The sequence below is a fragment of the Anopheles coustani genome, chromosome X (genome assembly GCF_943734705.1).
Source record: "Anopheles coustani chromosome X, idAnoCousDA_361_x.2, whole genome shotgun sequence".
In the NCBI taxonomy this organism is placed as follows: domain Eukaryota; kingdom Metazoa; phylum Arthropoda; class Insecta; order Diptera; family Culicidae; genus Anopheles; species Anopheles coustani.
Genome location: NC_071290.1, coordinates 5,099,196 through 5,125,673, shown reverse-complemented (window position 1 = coordinate 5,125,673; position 26,478 = coordinate 5,099,196). Strand labels below are relative to the sequence as shown.

General features: G+C 39.5%; 1 protein-coding gene across 10 annotated transcripts; it reads left to right on the top strand.

Annotated features, from left to right (window-relative positions):
• The first annotated feature begins 228 nt into the window (after positions 1-228).
• On the top strand, positions 229-9,839 carry LOC131268674 (E3 ubiquitin-protein ligase ZNRF1-like). 10 transcript variants are annotated; one of them, XM_058270916.1, is made up of 7 exons: positions 229-380; positions 2,472-3,015; positions 4,401-4,636; positions 5,325-5,462; positions 6,189-6,284; positions 7,317-7,422; positions 7,569-9,839. In XM_058270916.1, exons 3-7 carry the CDS (start codon positions 4,537-4,539, stop codon positions 7,624-7,626), a joined length of 498 nt encoding a protein of 165 aa, XP_058126899.1. In that variant the 5' UTR covers positions 229-380; positions 2,472-3,015; positions 4,401-4,536; the 3' UTR covers positions 7,627-9,839. The 10 variants fall into 10 exon arrangements, with proteins under 10 accessions (XP_058126899.1, XP_058126902.1, XP_058126907.1 ...); XM_058270919.1 differs by having other exon boundaries at positions 229-390; XM_058270920.1 differs by having other exon boundaries at positions 236-322.
• Positions 9,840-26,478: the final 16,639 nt, after the last annotated feature.

The window sequence follows — 26,478 nt, the reverse complement described above, 5'->3', positions numbered from 1 at the left end:
AGAGCTCGTGTCGATGTTAGTTGTGAAATTTGCATATTTGTGTCTTGCTAGAGTTCTTTTATCAGCACATTTTGTTTGAAGCATGCTATCAAATATAAATATTTCCGTTCTTTGACATTATTATTGAGGATATAAATCTCTGCGAACATTTCGAGCATGATGACTTAAACGTCATTGTCACACAAAGGCCCGAGCAGCTGTGAAAACGAAGAACTGTCAATATCGCAGTAGATTACTGGCATCCGATGGTGAATGCTGCAGAATACAGGAAATTGGAAAAGAAAAGGCAGCCCGTATCTTGCATCTTATACTTGTAATGCCTGTGAGAAGTTGAACACAATCAAGATAGTCCGTTTATTAGTTTAGCAGTGGCGAAAGAGGTAGGTTAATGTATGCAATCATCCTTTGTGAAACGTAGAATCGAAAGCATAAGTGTAGAGCTATACGCATCTAGCAAAAGCATCCCTATCATCCTGCAGTTGTATGTAGTCAATATGGAAAAAAGAGAGTAAAGAAATTCAACGACGTAGAACAACAAAGTCAACGAATCCGCGTAGGTAAGCAAGTCACAGTAATGGACATTGTATGCTGCCATGATTTGGTTTCAAATAACAAGTTCTAGTGGAAACGTACAAATACTACAAATACTAGGCTATGTTGAGTAAGCAAAATTCTTTGATAGACCAGATAACTCAACAACTTTGTTGTTGTATTTTTAATAGAATACCGCACTTATATTCATTGTAATATTATTCAAGAAAAATTGTTCCTTGCTGTGTTAAAAAAATGTTTAATGTACCGAGCGCATTTGTTTTGTTTTTCTATGTGTATCGTTTTCAAAATAAGCAAATTCCGACCTATAGTTATAGTCTGCTTGTTGTCTACTAAGTATTTGTATTTAAACAATACTTGAATGCTTGGTAAAGTGCTTGCAAAACGCGTATAGTTTCGAGAAGTCTTCAAGTTTCCGGTGTGTCTTCCTGGTTGGGGTTCCATTATAGAGAAGTGAGCTGCTGTGCACGTCAGTAACTGGTTGTGTGTGCGTGAAGTACAGACTGAAATGAAACATACGATACAGGTCAAATGTGGCAAAAACAAATCGGTGTCAAGTGAGCAAAGAACATCCTGGACGTCTTTTTTCCAAGTGATTCCTGTGTTTTGCAACAAACGCAACTCTTTTCTAACCTAGCCCGAATGTTTAGTGGTGTAATTACTGCCCAGACGGGACTCGCGTAGTGATGCTTACAATTGCGATTTATCCTTGATGCTAGAAAGTTCGTTTCATCGTCAGCAAAACATCAACATACGCGCGTCGCGGTTCCATTGATGTTCATCCGTTCTGGCGTTCCAGCATCAGACCACCCTTGGAACTTGGTATGAACGAAGCTTGAGCCAAGTCATAGTTTGTTCGACGGTGTCGGATTATCAGCGTTGGCTGTGTTTAAACAATCTCTGGTCAACTCGCCTTTCTTCCCTTAGCTATGCTTGTCAGTATAGGGGCTAGTAGCAGACAGTGAGTGCACTTGTTACACAGTCCATTCCTTCGACCGCGGTTCAGGGTGGTCGTGGGTGTAACCGAGGACTCGACGATTTGCCCGTTAGGAAATTCAGGTCAGCTAAAGAAAACCAACAAACGGAATATATATGTGTGGAATTGTAGGCAGCAGCAGTCCTGGAGCCGAGCGAATGCCCAACAAGATTGTATTCATCATCTCTATTTTTGATTAGTCATTCCGGTATAGAAGCTAGCTGTCAAACGTTGGTTGACGTCTAGAACCCTAGTGGCAAAATCAGCATGCTTTCTCGTTCTGTCCAATTGACAATTGATACCGCCAGAATGAGAAAGCATGCTGATTTTGCCACCGGGGAAGTATACCGTTTAACAAATGTCTCTATCATCGATTGGCTACTTGCATAAATCTTCGCCAAATTAAAAGTTGAGCCTGTCACTTCATTCGCGTTGCTTACATACGTTCTACTCATCTGATAACCGAATTCTAACAACACAAAAAAGGAATTGTGAAAGAATCGAAAGTGTGAGAAATGCAGAATCGACAGAACACAGCAACTGCTGAAGCGGGGTATCAATTCTCCAATCTATTATTATGAAGAACTTATTGTAATCGTGGATGGTCTGACTAATCGTAAGATGATGGATTTCTGCCAAAGATGAACTTTCGCGAACCTTTTGTGTGTTTTTTGATGAACATAAGTAATAAAACGATACTTTAACATGGTTTTTCGTGAGGCTCGAAAGCCTTTCTTCGGCCCCCAATAAAACTACGCGTTGAGCAAAGTTCTTTCTCGTTCGGAGTGGCCAGTCTGATCGTGCACAGTTACTGCCTGTAGGATAGCGAGGCTGGATCGCACCCGACGTACCGGGAAATGCATTCTATTGTTATCGACTGTTTGTGGTACGGTAAATGCCAAACAAATATTCAGCTTTCTTTTTCTTTCTTGTTTATCTGCAGTATCTGCCGCCGTCAACCATTACTTGGGAAAACTGCGAAACGGTCGCACTTACTACTGCACGTCGAAGTGCAAGCAAAGTGATTTCGTGAACGTTGTCCCTGGTGCGGGCTGTGAATGTGTGCTCGCGTGTGAATGTTGAACGACTTTATCGGTTGACCGTCCCACGGCTCAGTGTCTCGTGTTTGTGCAGACGTGCTAGCAATGTCTTGTATGTGCCTGATCTGATCCCCGAGCGCCGGTTTCCTGTTTTTGTTTTCGCCCCCTCCGGTCGTTTCTGTGGCCGTGTAAAGCGAGTCTTACATCGATACGGTCATCGTTTCGTTAGGTCTCCCGGGGGGAGGCTGGCTGGTGGAGGAGCAAACGGTACGACTATGACTGTGTAGTGCCGATCCGAACGTGACACGCCGTCCACCGGAAGCAAAGGCAACTACCACACTTCGCAGTAAGTGCTTGCTGCCTAGAGTTGACGAGAGCAGCAGATAGAATCTTCAGTGAAGGATCTAAGGTCATCCCAAATTCTAAGTGAGCAGTTTTCGTCTATAGGTAATTCAAGTGCGTGCCTTTGCGATGTTAGTGGTAGTAAGAATTTGCTTGGAAATAATCTACGGTTCGCTAATCTGGCAGTTGTTGTATCTTAGCAAGGACTGTTTTAAAGTCCAAGACGTGTTACGAAATGTTCAAAACGAAGTGCGGACACAAAGAGAGTGAGCAATAGGATGGGACGGGAGGTAGACAGTACGGGAAGAATGAAAACAAAAATAAAAAGCGTTGTAAGAACGAATGTGATAGCGCATACGAGAGACACAGTCAATGCCAAAAACAATGGAAGGATAAGAGAGAAAAAATAGAGATAGAGAGAGGGAGAGAAAGAAAGAGAGAGTCAATAGTGACTGCAAACGAAAGTGGGGGAATCATTGTGAAAGCGAAAATAACACTAAACGGGACATATTGAAAGGAAGAAAATACAGGATGCGGAAATGGCATAGAAAGGAAGAGGTCTAGTAGATTTGCCGTTTACTACAGTTTTATTTGGAAGTGAGCTTCTATAGCACAACTGTGTGTAAAGCTTTATCTAATTAAGCCAGGATCCTTTTAGAACATAGTCACTCTTAATGGCATCGATCGGAACTAGAGCATCCAACTTATTCCGCGCCAAAGTAGTTACGTTTGTACTCATCCATTTTTGCTTCTCATTGTTGTCTCTACAATGGGTTTCGAGTTTGGGGTTTGCTAAAAGATCTGCATTACAGGTGAGAACTCGACAAGGAATGCCAAAGAATTATGCAAATTTCTTCAACACAATGCTCAATCGTCCGACCGCGTACCTACCGACTGTTTCTTACTTGAGGAATGAAATAGTTAAAAATAAATTATTGACAGCGATCGTATGGAGTTCGTTTTCGTTCATAAACACTCGGAAATTCCACGAGCCGGCACATAAACACGACTGTTGACGGTCTTTCACGTTGAAGATGCTCTTCAATAGAAGCATATTCCGACTGCATTGTTGTCTTGGGTACTATCGAATTACAAAGAACATCCATAGCGTAGCTGTTCTAGTTGCTGTATTTCTGAATGCTTTGTTGTCTATGGATGGTCTGCTGGTTCATTAGGTCACAAAATCGCAAAGCGATTGTTGAAATCGCAACGCGATTGTTGAAATTATAAATTTGATCTGGGCATACTCTGGCAAGAGTGATAGACGTTGAGACGATACGATCATATTGAATGTCTATTGACATTTAAGCCTAATAATTTATAAAAAAGCCGTGCAACGGTAGATCCTGCTCCAGTTTCTGATTGATTAGTATATGCTTCTTGCCGGATATTCGACCGAATAGTCTAATTCGAATAGTATTGACCAACGATTTAATTATGTTTCAACATTTGGTTTGTCTAATGGTTGTTATGTGCTTTCTCAATTGTAGATGCATCAGCTATTTAGCATCTCGCTGGCACCACTTTAACCAGTTCTTCTACAGAGTAATCCCTCGACGCAGCTGAAGGGTGTTTGTGTGCGTCGACGCTGAAATATCGGCAGGAAGTTTTGAATGAACAAAGGAAATGGGAATAAAAGCGAGCACCGCGAATGGAGGACAGCAGAGTCCTAGAGCTCGAACATTCTCCACCAGCAGCAGTAGTGACGTTGTTTCTGGCACACCAGGTAAGTATGTGTGCGAGTGTGTAGTTTCAACGGCATGGTGTATAGATTTGAAATTACAGTTCAAAAAATATTCGCTCGAACAGAGCATTTCTGGAAGATTATACCATTTCGCCTGACCCTACTGTGTTATAATAATGCATGCTTCCCCTTGTTGCAATGGTTGCTTGGTTTGTTGTTGATGCGCTCATATTGTAGAACTTAGACGATCGCAATGAAGTTGTTGATATCGTTCTATCATCGTTAAATAATGATATTTATCAATGGAAACAAATCATCTATACCCTATCCGAGGCTTGATTCAATTATTATTTTCAAAATTTCATTCGGAGTCGCTTTTCATTGAATATGGTATTCGTGACCAAAACCCTTTTTAAAAGGGACATAGGTTGTAGTCGTAATTAGAGAAAATTGTCGTAAAAAATTACTGCAATTAGCAAACTAGGACGTATGCACCATAATCACTAGCAAAATATTTTTAAAAATTCGTCTTTCAAGTTGTTTAATTTATCAACAGTTTAGTACTGAAGCAATGTGCTTTGAATGGGTGCGTATCGTTTGCTTTGAATGGGTGCGTACCTTTTGGTGTTTGTTAAGCTTTGATTTAAAATTTAGGGGCTAGAATTATAACTAACAACTTATATGTACCTCCTACATCATCATACCATACACATATGTTTATTTTTCGTAGGAGCACCGTATGAAATATCGTCCGCTAGTCCCGATCCCGATAGTAGCTCGGCAGAAGAAACTGCTGCGGCTAGTGCTTCACTTGCTTTGGGAAGAGTTTACGCAACATCGCTACCTACTCATATCTGGTCATTAAATGGTGAGTTTAAAATATATTAAACGTTACATTAGTACGCAAATACAACGTTTGTCAGTATTCAATGTTGAACTAGAGTCAATCGATATGCTCTTTTATGTTATGTCAAGTGTACAACATAACCATGATCGGAGTTAATTTTGAATGCTCATTGTTTTAACATAGATCGTTATTTCTTTTATTTATCGTTTGGATAAAACTATACATCATCAGCATAAGATACTTCAAGCGTGGTTCTCTTCATTTCATTTGCTTATTAAACCTGGGTTTGTTTGTAAATAGTTCTTGTAGAAATTGTTATTCTGAGTTTTTCCGCAAATGTGTATAAACTTAATTTGTACTCCTAATATTTTACCTGTGCTAAAAAGCTATAGAAATAATTGTTCTAATGAAAGTTAATCATAGTTTCCTATTTTTTTCTTTTCGATTTTTCCTCACTTCTGTTTTACTCTATTTTCTTTCTTGTACATGTACATTCAACCATACAAGCCTTATGAACCTTATCATTTTGAGTAGATCAAAGAATTTTCAAAAAAAGAAATTCCAATTCATTTTCTCATAATTTTCTCATTTTACTGGATCGTTTTTCTCATTACTAACTGGTACTGTATTCAAATGATCAAATCGGTAAATGAAATTAGATAACTATAGATCATCGTTTTTCTTACACTAGAAACAGTTTGATGTTAAATAATGAGTTTTATAATATTCTTCTTGGTTTCATTTTAGGTATTAAATGCCCAGTATGTAGCAAATTTGTGATGCCTGACGACATTGAGTGTCATTTTGTAATGTGCCTAACGAAGCCTCGTTTATCGTACAATGGTGAGTTTTTTTACGAATCTATATGTTAACACTTGCGTACACTCTTGTAGAAGAAAAGTCATATTTTTTGTTCAATTTAATTATGTTCATTTTCTATTTATAAAAATATCCAGATAGTGTTCTAAACTTTTTCGACATACACATTTTACTCCCGTGATGAATACATCAAACCGATCTGCCATAGTATATCATCAATTTAAGTTTCGTGGATATTAATCGTTTTTTGAAAGAATTATTATGTATTACTTTTAGCATTCTTTAAGCAGCATTTATAAATTTAACCCTTAAATCATTTGATGAAGATGGAGGACAAAATTTATGTCACAACAAATTATTAATATAATTCACAACTTTTTCCCTTCATCATTATTCGTTAACTAACTTAATTTGATAGTGTGTTGTATTTTGTTGTTGCGCCGAATTTTAGTTGCTAACACCAAACAACGACTCTTGCGTGACCCCAATAATTAATTTTTAGTGAGAGTATTAGTATATAACTCTTCAATGATCTATAAATAAGTGTTGATAACAATACTGTAAAAATATTTGGTAATCTAGGGCAAACATGATAATTGTTGGATTGGCTTCATAAGGTTGGCTTCATTGGTTGGAGCAAATAAAAGCTGAAAATTGATACACAGAGTAGTGTGAAAAAATATGTATATTCATGTTCTAGCTAAATCTAATTACTAGTTAAATCTCTAAAAAATCAGGGTCGTCAATTTAACACACTAAAAGGTTATGATTGCGCAACTTTACATCTTTGGTCAAGGGATTGTAAATCTAATAACAGGCACCGTGTAAGCAAGTCAAGTCGAGTATACTGACTTTAGCGATGCGTTGTACATTGCGTTGTAATGCAAGGGACCCTGTAAACTTATAACACTGCTTGCAGACAAATCCCAGTATTTTCGTTGGTTTGTCTATTCTTGTAATGTACGTTCAACGTTAATTTACTGTTCTTATTATTAATTTACGGACCTTGGATCTATTGATCTTAATTTTGTCGTCTTATTTCCAATTTTCTAACAGAGGACTGCTTAGTTGATGCGAAGGGCGAATGTGTCATTTGTTTAGAGGATCTTTGCCCCGGTGATATAATTGCTAGACTACCTTGTTTATGCATCTACCATAAAGGGTACGTATAATACACATGCGAAGAAAACTGCGGATGAAATTACTAGCTGTACTTTCGCTGCAACTCTATCAAATGAACCTTGTATTCAACACGCATTTCATCACTAGGTATGAATCATCATTATAGTTACTTTTTTACCTTTTTAGATGTATCGACAAATGGTTCGAGGTGAATCGTAGCTGCCCCGAGCATCCTGGTGATTAGTGGAAACTTGAATACATTAAGCAATCCGTAAACAAGCATTGAAATCAAATTACTTTGCTAAGCTTCGCGGGTGTGATCTTTAGAGAATATACGGTCCAATGACAGGGTAATCGCTTGAATGCAGGGACAGAATTGAATGGTTGCTGGAATGAGTCAACAGCAAACGATCATAAACGTCTATCCTTGAACATTTCTTCTTTTCTTGCACATTGCGTATATTGGAACTCATGCGTATGTTTCAGGCAGGAAAAAATAAGATAAAAACATTAGAAGCTAAAATGTTGACTTTTCACCTGGATTCAAAATTGAAAAATTCATTCTTATGACGATAAAATACGTTGAAATACCAATCATTATCAGTCTTTTTCGGTTATAATCGATGGCGAATGGAATTCTTTAATGAACTCAAATTGTCAGCCTCCTAACTGCATAAGGATAAATCTTGTTTTAATTTTCCCATTTGCTTTCTAGTCTTACTGTTTTTTTTTACATACTACATGTTACGTAAGGCAACTTCAGGAGCAAGGTCTAACTGCTATGCTTACGTTTTATGTGCAACTAAACTTTTAAAGTCTCATTGTGAAATTATTTTCGGCTTTTTATTTGTTTACAAGAGAAACACTCATTTTTAAAAGAACATTTTTTACAAAAATTTAAGAATATTGACACATATGTTGCAGATTATTTTCCGTGTTTGAATAGGAATCGTGAAAAGAAGATCGACGGAAGGTGAAAAAAAGAGATTTAGACAGTGATGAAGATACTGCGCAGGGACAGGAAAAGTAAGAAATAAAGAGGAAACCGGCTAAGTGTAATCAAAAAAGGGATTATTAAACCATGGAGAGTAAAAAACGTTGATCCGGAACGAACAAAAATTTGAAGAATCAGGATAGTTAGTGATTTGTCCTTTGTACATAAATCTAATAAAATATAAACAGGATAAAAATGAAAACAATATTCAATTTAACCCGATCGATGCGATGTTAAAGTTATGCAGAACGCTGAATTAAAGCAAACGTGCCTCAGAGGGAAGAAACGACTCCATCGCACATGGACCTCGTGCGTAAGAGACCGGAATTGCAAAAGGGAAAAATTGTCAACATGTTTTCAGCCCATGCAAGGAACGTGATACAATGCAGCTTGTTTGCTCTTCGTTGTGGGACACAGTGGAATAGCTGACAGGGCGTTCGGGAGAATGTACGGATGTAGTACAGAAGGATTGTAAATAGTATACAAAACGCCAATTGTAAACGTGTGGACGAAGCGTAGCAAAATGCTACTAAGCCATTCCCACAAAAGTCGTGAGTACCCAATACGATTGAAAATTGTTAACAGAATGACATATGAAATGCAAACAGGAGCACGCTAGTTGTTCACTAGCATGTTCCAAAGATATTTCATACATGATAATTTCCACTTCATAAAAGCGGTTGTGGACTTTAGTGACTTTCAACGATTCGTAGCTGTCAAATGCTAATTTCAGCTTTATTTCTAGCCATGGTAGTACATCTACGTGCAAACTAATAAGGATTTAATGCTACTTTACTTTCATTTGATGCCGACAAGAAACGATTGCGATGCTTACAATTGATAAGGACAGGAAAAGATACTCTTATCTAAAGATGTGCGTGAGTGAGCGTAATTCTCACCTTTTGGCAACATGTGTATGAATATACAACGATCGACGTCTGTTTATCTATCAAGCTCCATATAGCTACGAATAATCAACCGATGGAAGTTGCGATCGTCTATAAATGCTTTAACACTGGAGTAGAAAGAAAACATTTTCAAAATGAAAGCTAATGGATAAGGCAGTCGATAGTAATACCATTAAAATTAGAGAGATCAAAAGAAAAAATGAAACATCGAGGGGAGAAAAGTGATGTTTATTTCTCAGAGAAAGAGAAATTGAATTTAGTAAAACAGTGAAAAAAGTAAGAGATGTGAGATGTTACACTGATTTAAGCAAATGATATCTCGTATCCAACAAAAGCTAACACGAGAACTGGAAAATAGCTTTAGAAATTTAACGAAAACCAAAATAAAAACAAACAAAAAATATACAAGAACAAAAGGGACCCGTTGTGTAAAACCTGCAGTTTCAACTGCGAAAGAAAAAAAAACGCAATAGTAATGCTTATTGTTTAAAAAAAAACTGGCAATCGAATACTTTGATAGATTAATTTTGTTTCTAATACAATCGATTGGCTCTTTTACCCTCTCTTTCTCTCCTACGGTTTTCCTTAGGCGTCTTTTTCGATTTCACTTCTATTTTGGACACTTGCTATTGTTTTTTCTCGGTTTTTATAAGTTTTTTTTTTGTCTCAATATCTAGCAGCTGTGTATAATGAAACAATTAACAGCTTCGATTTACCACTGATGTTCAAGACAGATGGTCTTTAACTTCTCGCGTGAAAAAAATATAAAGGCTACAGCTTTTCTTGCTTTTGAACGAACGTTTGTTTTTAACGTAAACTGTTAAATGTTCGGTATGTTTGATTCGCCAAAAAATGGTTTAGCTTTTGTCGTCGTTAAAAAAAGAGACCGAAAGCGCATCCTTCAATCCTTTTTATATTTTCTGAAAACATCACCGTCGTGGCAACGTTTCTGTTCGATGAAAAACGTTACAGAGGTTCCAATAACCGGCTGGGTTGCCGGTGGTGATCGACAAATGTTAATTTTCGATAAGTTTCTACCAATTTATTAGTAATATCGGGCGACTACTGACGATTGCCTATCTTTCATGCCATGGTGATAAGCCATCATTATTGGGTTTTACTATCTTTTCAACTTTGGCATTCTTTTGATAGTCTTAATAAAAACACACACATTACATTGTCCTGAAATAACACACAATCATGGCAAATACAAAATAAAGGTGCGTTTTGAAATGTTGGAATCCAGTTCCAACCGATGTATAGGCTGTATTTTTGAGTGAAAAACAACTAAAGCAAAAGCGAGATTGTACGTTATTGAGAAAGAGGGTGTACTGGAAGAGAGGAAGATGATAGAAATAGATGGAATAATAAGAGAAAAATATTCGAGGAAAACGAAGCGGAAAATAGAAACGAACGTCAATGGAATAATAGGCAATTGAAAACAAGAGATCTGCTGTAAATAAATATTCTTAGTATACTGTTCGTTTCGAATTCTCTTTTATACATACTACATAGCAGATAGTATGATCCATCTGTAAAGGGAATAGTAGATAAATTGAGAAGTTGGTAGTCAATGAACTAAACTTTGTAAAGCAATTCGTATCGTTTCTTATGCAACATTATCTAGTACTACAAAAGTGGAAAGAACTTGTTTTTAAATATAACTCGTGAATGCCCAAACGATACCCAAAGGCACAGTTAAGAATGAGTGTCATTTTCTCCATTCTGAAAGTCCAACCTAACGATATTTGGACCCTTTGCTTTCGATATGTGGAAGCAAATTTAACGGTTATCTGGGCTCTTGCCCAGGTTGAAAGTATAGGGGGCTACAGTTGAACAAGAGCCCGCTTGCAGCTAAATACACCGTTATTGCCACTGTCGTTGTCATCACTACTAACATTATAGACGTTTTTAAGCGAAACTGAATACAAATGCCGAGACGCAATCGTGATATGTACTTTGAAGGCGAAACCATGATCGTATTAAGGTTACGACTTTTGGCGAGACTTTTGTCCTGCCCGACCGACAAGATATGTGGATCATAGACGATCGAGATAACGACGCAACCTGGATGCTTTATCTACGCGACCCGTCAAATTTCCATAGCAAAGGCAACCAAGAACTCAAACCGTCGTTTTTATCCGCGTAGATACTTTAGGGTTCGCTAGCGTTGTTTCGAATGGTAGAAAGCTCACGATGGCCGGCCATTTTTTCTTTTTTATGTATATGTTTTCTACTCCTTTATGTTGGGTTTGATAGGTTATTGAGCAACATTTGAAAAATAAATATTATTGTTATGTTTATTGTCAGCAAACCTGAGAGGTTGAGCTACATGTTTGTTTTGACTTCTGTTCTTATCGAATTTCAGTCTTCAGTACTGATCCACCATCACATCCTCAAATCAAATAGTACGCGATGTGGGTCTAGTTCTTCGGCATTTTGTATGAACCGTTCCTACGCCGAGAGTAAATTCTCTGATTCGTCCCTTGTTTTAAGGTTCGTTTCGATTTGAGTCCAATAGGACTATTTATCATATTTTCTGGGCACTTTCTTGGCCAAAATAATGCCTCAGGGGAAATTCAACAGAGCAACTACGGCAATGATCGCGCTAAAAGTGTATGATGCAGTAAATTATTAATCACGAAAACAACGCATTAATAGCAAGTCTTGTTAAACGAATAGGGTACACAACGAAACCACTGCTCGCAGGGAGAGTTAATCGGATGTAGAGCAGTTGAGGCAGCATTTTGTGTTTTAATCAACGTGGTTTTACTTCAGTTTGTACCTATAGTTTTGCATGTAGTAAATATTCAAAGGGAGTTGCATTAATGCAATAAAAAAACACTCGTTAAATTAAAGATCAGGACAACATAGTAGGTATGCTCGATCAGGTTCATGGAAATTGTAGTTGAAAGGCTTCGGGACGGTAACAAGAAACAAATGAATATTAATGGAACAAAACAAGTAATAGAAAATAATCTAGATGTAAATCTGAGGTACTAGTTATCGAGAAATAATAGTAGCTAAATGCAAATAGGGTTTATTAAAATAAGAAGATGAAATGAATTCATGAATAGCAATGGCGTTTAATTGAGAATGCAAGGGTACACTGATAACTGTAATATGGTGGTTGGTGTAGAAAAATAAAATAAAACATTAACATGAAAAAGGGCATGATGATTAAAAGTAAAAAAACCAAGGAGTGGTGAAATGCGTAATTCAGCGTGTGCATAGTAAGAACGGTCGTGGCTGAAAGTGTGAAGAAATCTGTAACTGTGATTACTATTGAGACAATTAAAGAAAAATCATCCGTTTATTATGTTTATACAAAAGTATTCAATTTTTTTATAGCAGTTTTGCAAAGGTTTGACTATTGGTTTTTCTCCGTTGTTATTCATTTCTTTTCTCGGTTCGCGAAGTTGTATACCGTCTGTGCAGTATGAGTGCATCTCCATTCGAACCGTACCGCCTGGTTTATTTATCCTGCTCTGTCCGGTATCTAGTACGCATGTGCTGTGATATTTGAATGCATAACTGCTTCGGGCGCAGGTTTTTATAGAAGGCAATACGCAATTACCGCATATCGCAAGTTGCTGGAAAGTATAGCACAGGAAAGTTAGTACCATAGCTTCCCGGTCAGGTTTGGGTTGATGACTTGTCTCGACATATTTTATTATGCTCGTTTTGCTAGTAAAACCGACTTTACATAAAAGTAATAATTGAATCGTAAACCAATGCAAAAATGTAAACTATCTTAGGAGCAAAAGAGGAAATGAATGATGATTAAATTACATGATGTAGCACGAACAAACGAACATGAGCGATAATGCACGTTATAGGTTAAATTCGTCAATATGAAGTGGAGGAAATTTAAATATTGTGTAGCATAATCGAAACATTAAAGCAAAAAACATCAATTATTCATGTATGTATATGTATGTAAACATTACAAATTTTATCCATAACCGAAAATAAAACCGAATCGAAAATTTGGAACAACGGCATTGCTTTTTATGTTGACAGAGTGAAATTATTCGACCGGGATGAAATATCTGATACAATGGGATACGATAATCTTTCTACAATACACAAAAATATCTTTACTATCTCTTTATATTTATCAATCTACCTATCTATCTTTTATTTTCTATCTTCTTATTCTATCTTTATAAAGTATATATACACTAAAAGGCATCCTTTTATAGGATAGGATTAATACTTTCCTTGTATTCTTTCAAAGGAGTCGCGGGCTGCATCCAATGCTCTTGCGGGCCGCATGTTTTCCCAGGGCGCTTGTTTGACATCTCTGCTTTAAAGCATTTGTCTAGCGAGCGTAATCCTGTGAAAATCGTCCTCGTCGTCGTTTACACCATTCCTCCCAACTTACACTAACTTCGTCTTTTGTCTCCTTCGCGTCCAAAGAACGGAGGATACGTCCTAAGAAGTTCGTTTCAATAATAATTAAAAATGCTAATTTTTATCCGTCTTGTTTTCCTCTCTTGCGCTCTTGTGTTTGCACATGTAATGTGCATATGATTTGGTTTACAGCTTTAACATGAAATAATAGCGGGTTTGATAGTAAAATTAATTTGAAAAGCTAGGACTGGGTCGCAGTTTGCAAAAAAAGTAAAATTAAAATATGTGCAGCATACGTGGTGAATAGAGTGGATCATGGAGCTAAGAACGTCTGCTAGCTGCAACGCCAGCAGCTGCAGGCCAGTCACCACCGAGCAAGTTAAAATACTTGGTTGAGATGACAGCTATGAGATGGACGTAGAGATGACAGCTATGAGATGATCTGTAGAATCTGCAAGCGGACTGTGCAGTTTAGTGCCGTGTTTAGAGCATGGCGCAAGATATCCTAGGCCATGCTGTAAAATTTGACCAATTCGATGGCGAATCAATTTGTTTGGACAGTTTTGAACAATATTAAACAAATTAAGCACCTGTTATAGATTTTAAAGGAGATTTTCAAGTATGATTGAAATAAAATATGTTGCGTTTTAATTAAGGAAACTAATATATTCCTTCGACAAAATCCAGTAATCTTTTCATTATAAAATGTTCACTGCGTCAAAATAGGTGAAAATCTCAAATGAATGTGTTCGAAGGGCAACCTTCATAAACAGTTGTAAATTAAAAATTTGAAAGATGAGGATACATTTGTAGGAATTTCTCTTACTGTATTCATTAACAAAGTAAAAAGTATGAAAATGGAAAATGTGGTACAATGAAGTGTTATAACTGTAAATAATTTAGGGCATATGTTCGCTGAGTTATATATAATTAGTTTTAATTTTGCTGTTACGGGTGACTTCATATTTGACACATTTTTGAGGTTGTCATGCTTATGAATAATCGGTTGATAAGTGGAAAATAATGTAGACAACAGAGCTTTGCCGTGTTTGGAAATGTTCCAACTTTTACCTACACTAGAAGGATTTGTTTTTCTCTATTTGGTTTTGCAATTGTAAAAATACTCACGTTCGATGGCACGAGGACGGAGCCAGTTATTTCAGCTTTCTGGATTCGAATAGAGTTGTTCCACTTAAACTGCCTGTTTCCTGTGTTTTTATTTATTTTGTTTTTATTTAAAAAAAATTAAACCACGCTTTTCTTTGTGTAGCGCGCCGCAAGTTTTGGGCTCATCGTTCTTTTTTACCATCATTTTGATTCCGCTCCATCATTTTTCACACGGTGGTAGATGCTGTATTCGGAATTGGATTACGCGGAATAATCTGCGTGCAAAATTATTCCAAATCCTAATGGCATACAAATAACGCACTGGTGCGGCCAACGCTGCACGGGAAGCCCGCAAACGTGGTCGTGATTCGGACGCCGAATCGAGCAGCGGGATATCGATGGAGCAGCCGCTGCGAAAAGAAACTGCTGAGAGATGAATACTGCTCTCTGTCTGTCCAACCGAGCGTCTGTTGGAAACCTTTTTGGGAAAAGGGAAATGATGGGCGTGTAAGAGTGGCGAGGAGGGGGTGAACTTGTAGAAATGGGTTGCTCCTTCATCCTGACTGGGTTAGCGTACAGCGAAGATACAGTAGAAGACGACAAAAGGTTTTCTTTTATTGCCCCCTTTCTCTGCTAACAACAACGTGTTGTGTAGCTGCTGTGGCGATTTTGGTCCCAGGGGACCATTCACTTTTCATTTTAATGTATTCCGGACATAGCGAAGCACTTATATCGAAAACATTTTGGTGAGTAACTTTAGGGTAAAAGTACTTACTTCCGTTGCTCTTATTACTAGTTTCAGTATTAGTATTAATATTAGCAAACGAACGTTGTTTAAGCTTAGAATGTCTCAAGTACATATTTAAAAGGTGCATAATACAGATTTATGCAACATGGTCATGCCTACCCGTTAAGGACTTACGAGACTTTTACCCTATGTGTACGTGGATAGTCAGCCCTCTCGTACAGGGGAGGGTCCGGTCTCGGTTGGAAATCGAACCCACGCCGTCGAGGTGGTGAGGTAACCGGCGCACAGAGGTTCATAGTCCGGTCTTTTGGTTTGACATTTCATGAAACCAATTTTCAAAATCTTTCTTCTATATGAAGAAAGGATAGTTTAATATGAAATTTCCAGAATACTACTAATTTTAAAGCACATTTGCGAGAGATATACCCCGTGTAAGTGGCGCAAAGTGGGAAAAATCAAGTTTTCTTACAAATATTTTTCGAGTTTTCTGGGTTTTATGGCTTTTTCTAAGGATTTTTCTAACTTGCAATGTATTTATTGGGCCAAAAGAAACAAATCATCAGCAAACTTCGTTGGGATAAGTCCAATCGTTTTCCTTGGAGAAGGTAAATTTTATTTTTTTTAATGGAAAAAAGCCGTTTTTACGCGAACTTTCCCATTTTCCGGCTTTTCCTTGGGAATTTTCAAATTCTCGTTTTTCGTAAACCTTCCTTGGGTAAAAAGGAACAAATCATACGAAGACGTCATCAAGATTGGTCCAGCCGACTTTGAGTTTTAGCATCACGAACATACAAACATTCATTTTTATAGATGTAAAAAAGAAAGAAGATAAAGGAAAGAAGAAGAACATAATGAAGCGAAGAAGAAGAAGAGAAGATATAGCAAGCGCTATTTTTTGTGAAATAGTGGCTTGGTATTGTTTTACAGAAAGTCTTTCGTTAATGAGCCATACGTACAAGTGATTTACATGTAACTTCTATTTATGTTCAAACTAGATTAACCCGTACAACATACGAATTGAACCCGTCGAAAGTAAAACACAAAATGGAATAGAAAATCATAAAATGTTTCAAAATGATAGCAAATTTGTAAAAACTTGTATTTTTATTCATTGAACATTCAAAAACAGCTTATTTAGATCAGAAACTACGAAAACGGACCGCCGCTCTAACTGAACCACTGTGTGGCGCCACCACTCGGCTGTCTCTACCCTCCCTAATGGCCATTACATGTAGACGATTGTATTTTTTGAGAATCGGTACAAAGTCGCAGGTTTCCCAGGATTCAAAAATGTTATATATTTAAGTCTTTTAAGTGCGTTTTTAGTAACTTTCCTATGTTCCATAACTTTTGTTCTCTGAGTAATATGATCATGGTCAGTCGAGCGGTAATACCGATTAAGAAAATAAATCCATGTGCACTAAAGCACCTACTTGGTGGCGTGGGTTCAAATGCTAACCGAGGGTTAAATCACCCCTGCACGAGACGGCTAACTCTCCTTGTACTCTAAAAGTAACAAGCTACAACAAGTAAAGACCTAACGGGGAGCCTTAATTGCCGAAGACGGTCGCTAAGCTAAACAATAATAGAATAGATGCAGAAACTAAGGATAGTATTTCTTGGTATTATTAATCCTATTCATAGCATTGCATTACAATCCTCCCCGTTTATTGGAAGACGAGTTTTTGTTCTGTTAGTTTTCCCTTTTCCCAGCAGAAATTTGTTTATGTTTAGATAGAACTTGTTAGCTGACTGGTGCATTTTAAGAAAGGAGAACCGGAATGACATTTCGAGCTTCAGATTGTTCCTCCATACCTATCTACGCCTGCACCAGCAGCAGGAGCCAAAATCGAATTCAATCGAGTTTTTTTCTTGTTTGTTTATGAACTCATCGCTTCATGCATGCTGAAGCTGCGCGGAAATAGCTGCTGGTGCATTAAAAACCTATTAACCCTAAATAGTGCTCATCAGGAGTGCTATTTTCCGTCGAATATGGGTGCCATTGGACGGTGCAAAGAGGAAAAGCGACATACGAGGCTGCACATTGGAGTGCCCAGGCGCGGTAGAGCATGACGCTTGAGGCGCGTTGGTGTGGGGCAGAGCACACAATTTATTCACCCGTGCAGCTACTGTTGCAGCACATGAGCCTTCAACATCACATCATTGGTGGAGTGTGGAAGCGCTGTAGTAAGCATACCATATTCTCCCGGTTGAAGTTGCCATCACCTCTGTCGCCCTGAGCGCGATTGATTTTTACAATATTTCTTTGGTTCTGCGTCTCTCTTTCTCTCTTTCTCTCTCTCTCTCTCTCTCTATCTCTCTTTCTTTATTTCTTTCTCCCTCTCGCCCACTTGTTTACTCTCTTTTTGCTCGTTTCATGGCTTCAAACTTTTTAGTGCCTCTCTGCTATTTTTGAGGTTATCCATCCAGCAGCGGCCATCATCACGGGGGGGACACGGTCTTCTCTGTTCTACACACAAATGGTAGCACACACGCATGCAACAGCTGTTTGGCATTAGACCTGAGTGGGTACAGTTCCCAGCACCAGTGTTCTATCAGTCATCGAGCAACTGGTAAACCAGCTCCAACAAGTGAACGATGGAAGCTGTGCGTGTGTTGCCTGCGTGGCCCGCGAGATCCTTCCAGGCGGCCGGTGGTGTGGCGCGCAGACGCCAGCCAGCACTCTCCACGAAGCTGGTGAGTGCCAACCTGGCGTCGGAAGCTTCCGAGGCCTTTTTTTTCAGAACTGTCGCTTGCCGAGCAGATGAGCTGGGAGCGTAGGCGGCTTCTGGCGAGGTTCGTAACAGGTGCTACAAACATCCTACGCTGCGATTGACATTTGCCCTGCCCGCCACCTTCGCCCGCCCCGGATCGGCCGGATCAACAGATTGCGAGCACAGGAACAGCACCCGTACCTAATATGACTTCCTATTTTATGACTCTCACAAATGGACACTCTGTACACCCGTCGTCCATCCCGTGGGCCGCTTCGCATTCGTCCCAGAACCGACCTGAACGGCAGATCGTTCTATTGGTTGAGGTTGGTTGTGTAGAAAATGGTAAATCGTCACGAACATTTCGAGCGGCTCCCTGCACGGCGCGGAAACAGACCAGTTCAGAATAGAGACAGATAGAACATTCACTGTCACTGGAAGCGGAGGAAGGGTGACGCACGGTTGGAGCGTGAAAATGGAAAAAAGCGTGCAGAAAAATGACGCCAGCACGAAATGGAGCTTCTGTGTGATAAATGGAAAATCGGAACGCGAGCATTGAGCGAGGGTGTTTGGAACGCGCGTGTATGTATGAACGTGTACATCTACGTCTGCGTGTAGGTATGCACTTGCGAGGAGTTATACAGAGAACGTTCCGAGCTGGTCGAGAACCGGAAGTAGGAAGAAGATGGACAAGAAATGACGAAACAACTTTAACCGTTAAACTGTCGTCTCCAGGATACAGAGGCGTGTGGCTTGAACAGGCGCTATGAGTCGATAGATTTCCAGAAAAAAACTCCTTAAGGCCTGCTTACTGAGGTCGGTATAAATTAATCCGTTAATGTAAATTAATTGTGGCATTGGTCCTTGGAGCTAGAAGCAGGATGAGACATATTTCTTGAGGCTCATTTACTAGATCAGCTTTTGTTCTGCAAATTAGTAGGTTGCCACCAGTGTCATTCGTCATACATGATGAACTTATTTACTTGAAATGCTGGTTAAGAAAAACAAACATACAAAGGTCCAGTAAACATGTATCAAGCTTTTGACGTTACTAAATTTTTGACTGCGATGCTGGTCAGGGTAATTTCTTTTAGTTCAGTTACACTTTTTGCTCGAAGGAGGGAAACTTAAAGTGAATATTTTTAATGGAGGTGCAGTATGCTTCTGTTTTCATAGGTCAAGCCACCAGAACATATAAATACATTCACCAATACATTCACCTATATATTATGGTATAATGGTTTCGATGGAGGCGCATGGTGCCTCACACTCAGAATCTGGTGTAGCGAGCTAGAAAGGTGTTCAATTTATTGTATCGTTATGGATAATGAAATAAGTTTCATTGACGGCGACTTGTTGCACCAGAATATGTCTCTGTTACACCAGACGATGTGATACCACGGAAGACTTAACGGCGGCAACATTTTTTGGTAGCCAGCTGATGGAGTTGTAGTAGTAAAATATTGTTGTAATGTATGTACGTATGTAAAAATATAATATGAAACATGAAACTTGCAACAGTTGATTTGATTCACTTTAAACAAATTTTGTCATACAATTTTATCACAACTATTACACTAATAATTGTACTAAATATATTGTTAACCACTGTTTTAGTATAGTTTTTTGGTAGGGTATTAGAAAAAGCTTAGATGTAATCTTTATTAACATTTGAATCGGACTTGTGGTTGTTTTGACCACTACGAACTTTCTGTTTTTTATATCGCGAAATAAAGTTCTAGGTACAGAGGCCATTTTTGCATTTTTTTTTGTATGCTTGAATCGTTATCTTTGTTCTGTATGTTTTTTTTGCCTTTTATACCTAATTTACTAAAATGTTGTTTTTGTCCGATCAATTTTGCACCACAGTGTATGTTTTGACCATTTGAATTCTAGCGCACAGTTTTTTTCTGAATTGATTTGTTTCCTTTCAAAAACTAAAAATTTTAAAGAATTCGTTGGCGGTCGTTTTTGCTTCAAATCGAAGTAGTGGAGTGATATTATAAGATCAAAATAAGATTTAAAAATGACGAAACAGTTGTAACAGAGCGGACAATAAGTCCGCTGAAAAATATTGGGGTAAGATTCAGAAGTAACGTATTTTAGAGTAAAACCAACGATTTTCGAAAACTTTCAGGCTAAGGGCTTAAATCAAGGCTTCTTAGAGGATATAGTTTTGGATCGATTGGACCCGCATATTGACAAATTGTATATTAATAACCAAACATGAATTAAGCACGTGAACATGTGTGTATGAATGTCCTATTTGTCAGAAAGAGTGCTAACAAACCTTCAAAATATTGAAACCCAATTAATTGGTTAGCTTTCAATGGAAAAGTTTATGGAAAACTCAAAACTTCACAGTGGCCACTTTATCTTGTCAATGTTATTTTAGACACATTACGTTTTTATTATGTGTTTCTCTAAATTAAAACTTAAATATTTGTTTTCACTAACTCATAAGTTAATCTCATAAGGAATATGTAAAACAAAGTACAACAATTGTTTGCAGTGACTTTAGTTGGATGAAGAAAGCAACACGGGCGCATTTTCTGAAAATTTCTTTGTATTGGTGATCAAAGTTAGGATATCAAAAATGTCAGGAAGGAAACCTGGATTTAAATAAATTACCTCAAGGGCAAGTTTATTAATTTTGGCATATTCTTACTCAATGCTCGAAGTAGAGAAAAATTTAATAAACATTGTATAACGAAACAACTGTTTCAGACCTGTTCAACGCGTACAGTGTACCGCATTTATGTTACATGTACAAACCAACCAAAGTTCCCAGTTGTAAATCATTTGGATAGTCTTTTGGTTAATATTTCTATAAGGTTGTTGTTTACAACTTGCAAAAACTTGTTAGTGAAAATATATTTACCTTGACCTAGTGATGTTAATGGAGGCGCATGGTGCTTCACCAAAAACACCACAAGACCTTGAAGGAACGCGTACAGCGTACCGCATTTATGTTACATGTACAAACCAACCAAAGTTCCCAGTTGAAAATCATGTGGATAGTCTTTTAGTTAATATTTCTATAAGGTTTTTGTTTACAACTTGCAAAAACTTGTTAGTGAAAATATATTTACCTAGACCTAGTGATGTTAATGGAGGCGCATGGTGCTTCACCAAAAACACCACAAGACCTTGAAGGAACTTAATGTAAACCGGTAATGAAAAATTCGAATGCTAACACCTACTCGCTAATATCTATTTGCCTTCTTTCTATATACGGTTGAAGAAGCTATCGCTGAGTCTGTAAAATTATGCCTCGGGAACTATTAAAGGGAATTGTAGAAAATGGAAAGGAAGAGGTAGAGGAGAAAAAAGCTGAGAGTTGAAACGTTGTGTATATCCAACGAAGGCTCTACAAAACAGAGAACAAAATCAGTTGCCAAACAATATCCCAAAAGGGATGCTGGGAGGTAACAAAAAAGGAAGCCTACGTGTTGCCTTTTGGCACAGAAACATTGGGAATGGTATTAAGGCTACATAGCCTACCGGACCTTGTTTGTTGCTCCTTTTGGCCCGGCTTTACGAAAGATGGGAATTCAGAACCCCTTCTGGTGGGAATTGCGGTGTCTTTTGTCTTCCCATTTTCTCCGACTTTCCATTTCCCAGCCCATGGTGCGTTTTTGCGGGCTTGACTTTGTGTGGTTAACTCATTTCAGTCGCTTGCAAAAGTCCGCGGTAAAAGGGTATCCTAACCAATTGCCTCCTCCGTACTATATCATCTAGCTGATTAGACGAGGATGTAATGTTTTATTTTTACCATCTTCATTCTTACAGGGGTAAAGAAACCGACCCACAGAACCACCGTCGAGTGGACTGTAGTGGATGGGTCGACAATGAATTTCGAATTATCGTAATTATCTAGCCTACCTTACATTCTTCCTCTATCTGTCTCCCTCTCTATTTTTCTCGTTCTCTCTCTTTATCATATTTTCTTTCTCTCTTCTCTCTACATTCTTATTCTGAATCGCTCCCTTGTTCTCTCTTTCTGGTTACTGTATCGTATACTGAACATTTTTCGGTATCTTCGCTTATCAGTCTGTTTGTGGATACTTGGAGATGTGTATGTGTCACTGTTTCAAAGAGTCAGCTCAACCGGATGCAACCGAGGGTGAAATCATCCCATGAATTTTTGTCAGCTGCTGGAAGGCTTATATTTTGGTTTGGCTATCCTTCACTCCGCAAAAGAGTCCGGCCATTGTTGGAAGGGATGCTTAGGGTAGCTTGATACTAATCCATTTTACACTCTTCCTAATATTGGATCAGAGGGCTTTGCTCCAGCTCTACGTCTGATCCTATTCGTCTTTGGCTGGAGTAGATTGTTATATCGTAAGTGGCACAATTCATATTTTTAAAATTATTGTGTTAAACCCCGACGTGCTTTGCTTTTCATATGTAACTAGTATTTTTATATGCTCTATCAACTGCTTGAGTTCCCTAAAAGTGACTTTAGTACTTACCCTTTAAGATTCTTAAAACTTTCCATCCTCCCATTGCTGTATAACCTTGTGCAAAACTAAAAAACTTCAGGTCATTGTATTATACAGTCGCTGCAATAAGAAATTGGTTCACGACTTTTTAAAGTGTTCTGATTTTAGAAAGCAACAATTGAGCTAATCATTTGGTTATTTATTTGATGTGTTCTGATGTGATTATTAAAAAAAAATACGATATTTCAACATCTTCTGTACAATGCTGATATTGCACGGGGTCGCTTCGTTCCTGGGCCTTTAATCGTGGTGGGTTTAAACCTTCCAAGAAAGTACCGAGATAATGTGTTTACCTGAAGAGGATAATGATTAAGAGTTTGCATATCAGCGAGACGGTGGCACGATGAACTGAGGCACTGGTCCGACCGGCGAGCGACTTATTCTGCTTACTTCTCGGCTTTTGCACGATTGCAACGGCTGGATGCAGTTCTGGTTGATTCAGCCAACCCGACTGAACAGAAGGAAAAAAAAAGGTAAAATGATTGTCCCGGTCGTCCGGACGCTCCATCGAGTGTCGCTGCATGCGACCTTTGACCCGTGCACTCAGCGCTTCAGCGGGCACTCGCTGGAAGGCCCATTGAGGACACATCGGATGACCTCTTACCAGAGGCAGGCTTCCAAGCGTGGGTGAGCTGGGAACCGCGGGTGAGTGTCTTATATTTTGATCCGCCGTAGCACTCAGCATACGGGTGTTGCTTCAGATCACTGGAAGTGAGTTCGTTTGTTTTTTTTATATACGACTGTTTCGAGCTCATCGTGTCCCTGTTTCCAGCACAGATACTCACAAGGGAGACACGGAGAAAAACACCTACACACGCCACTACGCACATACACATCATTCAGGCGTATTTTCTTCTCGCAACCGCAAGCGACGAGTCCTGGATTAGTGAGCGCCCACACCCTCAGCCTCACCATCTTTTCGCCATGCTCGTGCCCGCTCTAGCACAGTTCGCCTCTCGCTTTGGTGTGCGGGCTGCGTGCGGGAACCCGCCGCGAAGGGGCTCCAAGACCGGTCAGCCACAGCTAGCGAGAGCCAGTCAGTCAGGACAGAGCTGTTCGACAGTCTAGTTTGGCGATACCCGTAGCCTGTGCGAGCGCCCTGTCGCAGCAAGTGCTCGAGTTACAGCAGTAAAGGCAGCGCATCAGCACCATCAGGGCTGGCAAAGGCAGTTGCAAGGGGAAGAGGAGCAAGCGATAGGCCTGATCGACCCTGATCCCGCGTTCCTAGGACTTCGACGCCACCCACCCTTGGCGGGAAGGGCAAGCTGGTCCCCGGAGTTACCCCGACTGCCTCCCCCACCGCCGACGCAGTCTCCGCCCGGTACCAATCCTTCTGGACTCGGGTGAGTTGAGGTCTCCAGATTCGCTCCATGCACCGAAATGACATCATAGCCATCATCACTGGATTTTGTTATTAATGGCGGGTTTTTTTCCTTCGATGGGTTTGCATAATTTTTTGGTGTACTTGAGTGCGTTCGAGTGTTTGTGTGTGGGTGTGTGTGTGTCTTATGCAATGCTGATCATTTCAGTGTTCTAATATGCACTTCAATGTTCTGCGAAATTTTCCCGGTATACAGCTGGGATTCGACAACCTTCTTCCTTGGCTCCTTAAAGCGTTCCAAGCGGAGCGCAGTAATGTGACGCATCATTCAATTTCATCCAACAACTTCGATCTCCAGTTGGAGATCACGCCAAACGGGCCACCATTCAATCACTATCCAGTTTCGGCTTGCAAAGAAAAAATAAATAAAATGCAGCAACAGTGTGCTGGGCTTTGGTCCCAACTCGTGTCCGGTAAGGGTAGATCTCGTGCTGCAAGCACTAGAAGAGAATGTATTCTATTGCCCGACGGCAGCATATATCGAAATCGGAGGTTTGAACAAATGTGCAGTGCTTTTCCCTGTATCAGATCCCTTATATATAATTTAGCGGAATCTATAAAACCCTTTGGTTAAGACTATCAACGTGATGACGTGAATTGAAACTTTGACTTTTTAACCAGCGCCATTTCTTTTTGTTTTTGTTTTTTGCGCTTAAAACAGGAAAGGAAAACTACTTGTGGAAAGTGAAGCACAAAGTTAAGTAGGTCAAAGGCCGACCACAGCATTTGATCGAATGACCAGGATGAGAATAGGCGTACACTCCAACAACACTGAACATCAAATGGCTCCCATCATGCTATCTTAGATTTTCAGAGCTAAGCGCTCGAGGAGGTTTTTGATGAATGAAAACACTATGATTTGTGAGAAAATGCTACGAAAAGTGCTGGGTAATGTCCACCACATCTGGTTAGGACCACGATGACCACCTTTGATGTTCATGAGGTGTTTTAGTTAGAGGCCATTCTCCTAGAGAGCTTTGTTTCGCTTATGTCCATTGGAAAAGGTGACGCTATTGGGTTGATGTTTACCTAGCGTTGTGTAGCGAGGGAACGGGTTGACGATGGGGGATGGGTAGCGGGGCTTCTGTTGAAGAAACGACTGTGAAGGAGTTACCACCCGTTTGAAACCGTGGTAGGGCAGCTTATCAATTAGCGGAGGTTCCGGTAGAAATGCGTGTAGAGCGCACACACGCACGATCTACTAGAAGGCAACAAATCGACCGCAACGAAACCTTTTCGAGCGAGGTGACCTTAAAAACAACCCACCCACCCCCCTCCCCCCGGCCGTATCACCCACGCGCTAACTCTACAGGCTTGCGCCGTTTGGGGAATGGCGGAAGCGTATCCAATCGCTACCGTGTGTATGTGTGCGCGCGCGCTCGCGAGCGTGTGTGTGTGTGTGTGTTTGTGTGCGCACGCCTGTGTGTGTAAGAGAAGAGGGGGAGGGGGTTGATGTAGAGGCATGCAAGACTCGCGGCATTGCAAGCATTGGATTTTTTTTAAAGAGTTCAAACTTCCCTTGGAAAAGTTTCTCCCACGGATCGCCTTCCTGGCAGTGAGATAGCTTCCGCTATATGCATTCCAAACAGCGCCACATAAGCGACGAACTAAATTATACAGTGTACTAAAGGGATAGATGTTGAAGAATTGCTGGTTTGTAGTGCTTGTTAGTTCCGAATGCTGAGTGTTTTAGCAGCAACAGTTGAACCACAGGACATTGTGCTCAGTGTGTTGGGCATGACGAAAGCCCATTCTTTCATGATGTAACAGTCTAACCACTAACTTCTTCCTGGTCGATCCAAGATTCGGTGATGTTACGGACGACTTTATAAGATTGAGTATCTACTTGCTGCTATATGCTTTCAATAAGTTCAGCAGCTGTCACTCCTTGGGTGTCTTCCTCCGATGTTGCCTCTGGCACTAATGTTTCCAACAGTTGGGTTCGCCGAAAAAAATGCGCATCCCTTTTTCCTAGAACTTTGCTGTTAATCAAACACAACTGTTATGCTTTGTTTACATGCAGCGCAAAGTGCTGTCAGTCAACTGTCAAAATGTGCGAAAATGTGATTTTTGTTTGGCGAGTGAAACATAGATTTGCAAAATATTTACGCACCTCGTACTGAGCGCGAGTGTGGATGGAAGTGAGTAGTTTGTGGTGCTTGTCGATAACGTTTCGGTGAGCAAATTACTTCTCTGCTGTTCTTTTTACAGTTCAACACTTGAATTTAAAATGGGGTCAGTTTGACCCTAACGCAACTATCGATATATTTTAACAAAGTAAAGGCTTTTCTTAAAATCGAAAGCTACATCTTAAACAAAAGTTTTAGATTTTTCTGATCGACCAGCTCTGCGAACCAACTAGATTATCCCTAGAATGGTTTTT

What these genes read in the sequence shown, in the direction of transcription:
- LOC131268674 (XM_058270924.1), top strand. Translation starts at nt 4,537, where the DNA reads ATGGGAATAAAAGCGAGCACCGCGAATGGAGGACAGCAGAGTCCTAGA. An exon ending in TCATATCTGGTCATTAAATG is followed by an intron (nt 5,463 to 6,188) that starts GTGAGTTTAAAA and finishes GTTTCATTTTAG; the next exon opens with GTATTAAATGCCCAGTATGT. An exon ending in TTATGCATCTACCATAAAGG is followed by an intron (nt 7,423 to 7,568) that starts GTACGTATAATA and finishes TTACCTTTTTAG; the next exon opens with ATGTATCGACAAATGGTTCG.